This window comes from Anomaloglossus baeobatrachus, chromosome 11, assembly GCF_048569485.1.
Source record: "Anomaloglossus baeobatrachus isolate aAnoBae1 chromosome 11, aAnoBae1.hap1, whole genome shotgun sequence".
In the NCBI taxonomy this organism is placed as follows: Eukaryota; Metazoa; Chordata; class Amphibia; order Anura; family Aromobatidae; genus Anomaloglossus; species Anomaloglossus baeobatrachus.
In genome coordinates this window covers 159,285,568-159,293,067 of record NC_134363.1, presented here as the reverse complement: position 1 = coordinate 159,293,067, position 7,500 = coordinate 159,285,568, and the positions used below count along the sequence as shown (strand labels likewise).

Sequence of the window (7,500 nt, the reverse complement as noted above, 5' to 3'; positions counted from 1 at the left end):
TTTGGAAATTGCAATAAAGATTTACCGGTATAGCAGCTGTTTTGCGGTCAGTTTCTTATTATCCTTGGATCATTGGAACTTTCCCTTCCTTCTAACCTGCACGCTGATCCGAGACCCGTATGGCCAGCTGAAGCTGCATCTTCCTCTATGTGAGTGAGCACACGTGGTAACAGCTACGCACGAGTAGTGCAGGACTTGCCTTTTTCTTTGAGCAGAGGTTCACCAAGCGCCTGTGCTTGGATTCTCCAGTGGCAAGGTGCTCTGAATTGCTCGGCCACTATACTGATTCACCAACTGCCTGTGCTTGGTTTGTCCAGTGGAAGAGTGCACTGAATTGCTTGGCCACTATAGTGGTTCACCGACTGCCTGTGCTTGGTTTGTCCAGTGGTAAGGTGCACTGAATTGCTCAGCTACTATAGTGGTTCACTGAGTGGCTGTGCTTGGTTTGTATGGTGGGAGAGTGCACTGAATTGCTTGGCCAAGACAGAGGTTCACTGAGCACCTGTGCTTGGTTTGTGTGATGGGAGGGTACACTGAATTTCTCGGCCATGACAGTGGTTCACTGAGTGCCTGTGCTTGGTTTGTCCAGTGGGAAGGTGCACTGAATTGCTCGTCCACTGTAGTGCTTCAATGAGTGCCTGTGCTTGGTTTGTCCAGTGGGAAGGTGCACCGAATTGCTCTGCCATGACAGTGGTTCACTGAGTGCCTGTGCTTGGTTTGTCCAGTGGGATGGTGCACTGAATTGCTCGTCCACTGTAGTGCTTCAATGAGCGCCTGTGCTTGGTTTGTCCAGTGGGAAGGTGCACCGAATTGGTCGGCTGTGACAGTGGTTCACTGAGGGCCTGTGCTCAGTTTGAACAGTCCTTTTCTGCTGACAAATTCTAATGTCTTCGCCTGTGTGCGCAGTGGACCGCATGCTGATCCTATTTGTGCATTTGGGATATTTTCCACAAAGACCTCGCACCGTGTCAGGAGCAGACCAGTGCTTGGAAACGCGGACTGCTCCCAGCGTGCCGGCAGCACCTGCAAACGCCAACCATATATACAAATCTTATATTGTCTAATCCGCTAAGCACCGTCGTTCTGTTTGCCTCATTGTTACCTCCTGAACTTTTGTTTTACGCGCACTCCTCTGTAATTACACCTGCCGCGGAGGAGCGGAGCCGGCGAGGTGCGCGTCCATAGGTGACTTGTGTGGGTGTGAGTTGATGCATAGCCTTGGTGAGAACAGTGTGTGTGTGTGTGCGAGCATCATTGGCAGCCTGACAGCTTCTATCCAGATAATCGCCGGCTGGCGCGGCTCTTTGGGTGATGCGCTCTTTCTGTCTCGGTGACATGCACTTCCCCCCCGTGCTGGGAGAAGAGCGAGGCGGCGGAGTTGTTTTGGCAGACTGCAAATCCCAGCTCCGGAGCGGCGTGCAGCTATTAGTCTCTTTGTATTAACTCTTTACTGGCAGTCCTTTAGAACACAAAACTTTATATCTTTTTTCCTTTATTTTGCACCGCAACGGCCACACCGGAATTTGACATCTACGGCCGGCAGCTCTGGGGTTACAGGCAGCATTTTGGAGATCTGTTTTCGCGTCGAATCTATTTTCGGCTTGCAGCTGCGAGGGCTTCAGGATGTTTTAGTAACTGCGGGTCAGTCATCCCATATTAATTATGGCAAAGTTTGCTAAACGAGCCGCCGCCGCGCCAAAAAAGATGGCCTCTCATCCGCGATTACCCAACTTTCATCCTTTTTGGACTGTAATAACTATTAAAGGGCAGTTTTATATCCTTTTTTGGGCTATTCGAGCATTTTTTTATTTTTTGGGTGTTTTTCGACATTTTTCATCTTTTTTTTTTTTAACCCTCGTCGCAGATTTTGGAATCCAAAGAGACACATGGCACCGTCCAAGGGGAGCCAGATGTAGTGTGCCGCGGGTCACACACAGATTAGGCTGCAGAGCCTCCGCAGCTGACGTTAGCACGGGAATTTGGAAACCTGCCCCCCCCCCCTCCTCCCCTTGTCCCCCTCCTTTTTCTCATGCGTCATCCATTAGACCACACGTTGACACGTAGGAGACCCCCGGGCTGTCTGCGGCTCAGGGCTCTGTTAGCAGTTACCCTCCCTTATCCCTGCCCGATCCCAGATGTGTACGCCGAGAAACTCCGAGAGGGGAACTGGGAACAGAGCCCGCAGTCTCCTGCCAGAGGGGTTTCTCTTCGCACGGCTGCAGATGTGCAAACAGCCGCTCTGTGCTTTGAGGCATAGCGGCCTCCGGGTGTGTGCGGAGATTGGGGGCTTCGCCAAAGTTTAGGGATTAGTTAAATTATCCAAGAGTCCTTTTTTTTTTCTTCGCTTTTTTGGAAAAATTAATTTTCACGTCATGGTAATTAGGGGTCTGGAAAGGGCAAACGGTGACTCAATGTGTCCTCTGACGCAGAGGAGCTCAGCCCCGATCCTCGTCGATGGGTCATTTTTTAATTTATTGACCTTCAGGCGAGCGAATATATTTGACTTTTCAAAATCCTGAACTTTATTAGGAGAAAAGGGCACTTTACACGCTGCGATATCACTAAAGAGCGTACCTGCCCCCGTCGGTTGTGCGTCACGGGCAAATCGCTGCCCGTGGCGAACAACATCGCGCGGACCCGTCACACGGACTTACCTTCCCTGCTACGTCGCTGTGGCCGGCGAACCGCCTGCTTTCTAAGGGGGGCGGTTCGTACGACGTGACACGGCAGCCGTCCAATAGAAGCGGAGGGGCGAAGATGAGCGGGCGGAATATCCCGCCCACCTCCTTCCTTCCTCATTGCCGGTGGAGGCAGGTAAGGAGATGTTTGTCGTTCCTGCGGTGTCACACATAGCGATGTGTGATGCCGCAGGAACAACTAACCAGCGGCATGCCCCACCAACGATATTATGAAAAGGAGCGACGTGTCAACGATCAACGATTTTTGACGTTTTTGCGATCGGTGATCGTCGCTTCTAGCTGTCACACACTGCGATGTCGCTAACGACGCCGGATGTGCGTCACTAACTGCGTGACCCCGACGATATATCGTTAGCGATGTCGCAGCGTTTAAAGCACCCTAAAGGCTCGGGGTAACAATCTCCAATACTCATAGAAGAGCCATTGTTGGGAGCATGGAGTAGGCCGCGGGTCATGGTGCACACTCGGAGTGGTAGTGTCCTAAGAGCTGGAGCGCCGCAGGTTACCGACAGCCGCCATAGATTGTGTCATCCACATATATACGTAGAATAGAGACCAGCCCGGTACCCCCGTGTACTAGAACACAGCGCTCCATAGGGTCTGCATTATTTAGTAGTTTAGTAGCTCAAAGCACATCTGACCCTTTCATACAAAACCTATAGAAAACCATTTGTCTTGCTGCACTCATCTCCCCCCTGAAGCATTTGGTGCATTTTGCCAGGCTAATGGGTCCAGGAACTGTCTCTAAAAATCTTTCCATTGTCTTTGTTCCTTTTTCATCCACATTCTGTTAGCATTATATGTACTGGAAGTTCCTTACCTGTCACTTCCCAGCAAATAGTTTGCCTATTCTAAGTGGGAAAACCTGCCTCTCTGTTATGCATGTATGCAGTGTGACAGACAGGAGAGCAAGGACAGCGAGGGAACCATCCCCCTCAACCCCGGTCCGGTGAGGAAAGGGCTCTCAAACAAACAACCATTCCCCCCCCAATTCCTCGCTTTGAGCTGCGAGACAAAGACTCCCTCCCCCCACCTTGAGCGCTGAGGCAAAGACCCCTCTCCCTCCGTCTTTGAGCCATGGGGAAAAGACCCTCCTCCCCGCCTTTTGAGCGGCGGGGCAAAAAGCCGGCCTCCCCTGACTTTGAGGGGCGAGGCAAAGATCACCCCCCATCCCCCATCTTCAAGCTTTGGGGCAAAGACCCCCCCCCTCACCCGTCTTTGAGCGTCAGGGCAAAAACCCTCCCCCCCACATCTTTGAGCAGCGCTGCAAAGAACCCGCCCATCCTTGAGCAGTGGGGCAAAGGCTCCCCCCCCTCCCCGTCTTTGAACGGCAAGGGAAAGCCCCTGTCCCCCTCTTTGAGCAAAGACCTCCTCTTTAAGCCGTGAAGTAAAGATGCCCTTCCCCATCTTTGAGCAGCGATGCAAAGACCCCCCCCCCCCCCGCCTTGAATCAGTGAACCAAAGATCCCTTAGCCCTTGAGTGGCAAAGCAAAGTTGTCCAAACTACGGACCCTCTGGCTCTATTGTCTCACGTGCCCTTTCTTTCCGCCGTCTGTCGCGTGCCCTCTCTTTCCGCCGTCTGTCGCGCGCCCTCTCTTTCCGCCGTCTGTCACGTGCCCTCTCTTTCCGCCGTCTGTCGGGCGCCCTCTCTTTCCGTTGTCTGTCGCACGCGCCCTCTCTTTCCGTCGTCTGTCGCACGCGCCCTCTCTTTCTGCCGTCTGTCGGGCGCCCTCTCTTTCTGCCGTCTGTCGGGCGCCCTCTCTTTCCGCCGTCTGTCGGGCGCGCGCCCTCTCTTTCCGCCGTCTGTCGGGCGCCCTCTCTTTCCGTCGTCTGTCGCACGCGCCCTCTATTTCCGCCGTCTGTCGCACGCGCCCTCTCTTTCCGTCGTCTGTCGCACGCGCCCTCTCTTTCCGCCGTTTTATTTCTTTTTATTAATGATTTTTATTTTTTTGCCTTTTTGTAGCTGAAATCTTTCCTGAAGGAATGCAAAGTGTCCAATTACTGCAAGCAGATGCGGCAACTGCTGGAGAAGATCCAGGAGAACGCGTCCTACGTCACCAGCAGGAGGCAGAAGTGCGCCTTCGGGGTGTCAGACAGGGGCGCCGTGGTAAGTCGAGTCCCGTCATAACCACGCCTTCTCCCAGAATGACGCCACTATTTGCAGGGATACGTGACGGTAAATTATCACATTTTTTGGTTTCCGTAAACATTAGGTAACAGCTGAAGTCGCTTCCAGTTATCCACACACAAAGTTTGCGGTTTTTCCTTTGACATTAAAGGGAAGCAAAAAAAACCCCCCATGTTTTTGGAAAATAATAGGACCATATGTTGCACTAAAAATAAAAGTGCGATTATAATTCCTGTTGATCAACGCATAACCAGTTACATGTGCAGGAGGTACTGGAATCACTGATATTGTCGCAGTAGGTAGTTACCCTATATCTGCCCTTTGCACCGGAGCGTGACCTTCTGTCCTCCCCCCAGCCCGGACCCTCATGCTGCCGGTAAGACCTCCCATGCATTTCACTGCAGTACATTGCAGGCACCTCTGTCTCCAAAGGGAGCAGATAAATCTTGATAATTAGCATTGTGTTGTTTGCCGGCTGACGGAGCCTGATCTCCTCTGCAACCCTAGAACAGCACGCACGGATGTAATGCCTTCATAAATATTTTAATGGCAGACTGCTGGTAATATAAATCAGGGGGCTGGGAGTGCCAGAAGCCGTCCGTAGACACTCTGGCACCACCTCGCAGGGACAGCGGCAGCGGGAAAGTGTCAGATCAGAGACACCCACGTGTTGCGGTCTCCGCAGCAGGATGAAGTAGTGCTGGGGAATTGCAGGTGGTGCCACTAAGTAAGAAGACGGATTCGCTCACAACGGGTCTAGCCGTACATAATAGATGTTACCGGCTTTGTCCTCTGCGTCAAGATGTGATTAATTAATCTAAATGAAGCTGCTGAGGCATTATGCAGCCAGACAGAATGTGCTCCGGGTCCGGCTGGACCGGAGGCGGCTGCAGCGCGGTGAGGCCGGCTATCCGGGAGAATAAACTGAGATATTGTACTAAAGTTTAATTTCCAAGATACTTTTTCCATACTTGCTTTTGGGATCTGTGCAAGCTTAGTCCAGTCGGTGTATAGTGTCACCTACCCATAGAATAAATAAGTATTGGATCAGGGAGACCACCATTGGGACCCCCGCTAATTGCCAGAATGGGAACGTTTAACCAGAGGAAAGCTGTGAGCACAAGTCCTCGGCCAGAGGGTGGTGAATGGAGCTTCTGTGGTCGTGCATGCGCCCTGCCACCCCGTCCTAAGGACCTCCATACAACGAGCAATGCCAGCCGGAGCCACTGATATCGACAATGCTAGCCGGAGTCACTGATATGGGCGATGCCAGCCGGACCCCTGATATGGGCGATGCCAGCCGGACCCCTGATATGGGCGATGCCAGCCGGACCCCTGATATGGGCGATGCCAGCCGGACCCCTGATATGGGCGATGCCAGCCGGACCCCTGATATGGGCGATGCCAGCCGGACCCCTGATATGGGCGATGCCAGCCGGACCCCTGATATGGGCGATGCCAGCCGGACCCCTGATATGGGCGATGCCAGCCGGATCCCCTGATATGGGCGATGCCAGCCGGACCCCCTGATATGGACGGTGCCAGCCGGACCCCCTGATATGGACGGTGCCAGCCGGACCCCCTGATATGGACAGTGCCAGCCGGACCCCCTGATATGGACAGTGCCAGCCTGACCCCCAGTTATCGACAGTGCCAGCCGGACCCCCTGATATGGACAGTGCCAGCCTGACCCCCAGTTATCGACAGTGCCAGCCTGACCCCCCGGATATCGACAGTGCCAGCCTGACCCCCCGGATATCGACAGTGCCAGCCTGACCCCCGGATGTCGACAGTGCCAGCCTGACCCCCGGATGTCGACAGTGCCAGCCTGACCCCCCGGATGTCGACAGTGCCAGCCTGACCCCCCGGATGTCGACAGTGCCAGCCTGACCCCCCGGATGTCGACAGTGCCAGCCTGACCCCCCGGATGTCGACAGTGCCAGCCTGACCCCCCGGATGTCGACAGTGCCAGCCTGACCCCCCGGATGTCGACAGTGCCAGCCTGACCCCCCGGATGTCGACAGTGCCAGCCTGACCCCCCGGATGTCGACAGTGCCAGCCTGACCCCCCGGATGTCGACAGTGCCAGCCTGACCCCCCGGATGTCGACAGTGCCAGCCTGACCCCCCGGATGTCGACAGTGCCAGCCTGACCCCCCGGATGTCGACAGTGCCAGCCTGACCCCCCGGATGTCGACAGTGCCAGCCTGACCCCCCGGATGTCGACAGTGCCAGCCTGACCCCCCGGATGTCGACAGTGCCAGCCTGACCCCCCGGATGTCGACAGTGCCAGCCTGACCCCCCGGATGTCGACAGTGCCAGCCTGACCCCCCGGATGTCGACAGTGCCAGCCTGACCCCCCGGATGTCGACAGTGCCAGCCTGACCCCCCGGATGTCGACAGTGCCAGCCTGACCCCCCGGATGTCGACAGTGCCAGCCTGACCCCCCGGATGTCGACAGTGCCAGCCTGACCCCCCGGATGTCGACAGTGCCAGCCTGACCCCCCGGATGTCGACTGATTCGGCCGACGGTCTGTGTATGATGATTGTTGGAGGTGCTAAGCTCCATTTCAGTAGTCCACCAGCTGAAGCATTGTTTCGCTGACAGCTTTTCATAGTGTAGAGGAGGTTAAGTCTATAGCATTTATATGATGAGTGGAGCTTTTTCTAGCTTT

General features: G+C 54.6%; 1 protein-coding gene across 1 annotated transcript in view; it reads left to right on the top strand.

Annotated features, from left to right (window-relative positions):
* Nucleotides 1–7,500, top strand: part of NOC2L (NOC2 like nucleolar associated transcriptional repressor) — a 144,143-nt gene that overhangs the window by 103,097 nt on the left and 33,546 nt on the right. Inside the window, exon 15 of the mRNA XM_075328046.1 lies at nucleotides 4,663–4,806. Coding sequence (XP_075184161.1) covers nucleotides 4,663–4,806 — 144 coding nt within the window. The remainder of the gene's footprint in view (nucleotides 1–4,662; nucleotides 4,807–7,500) is intronic.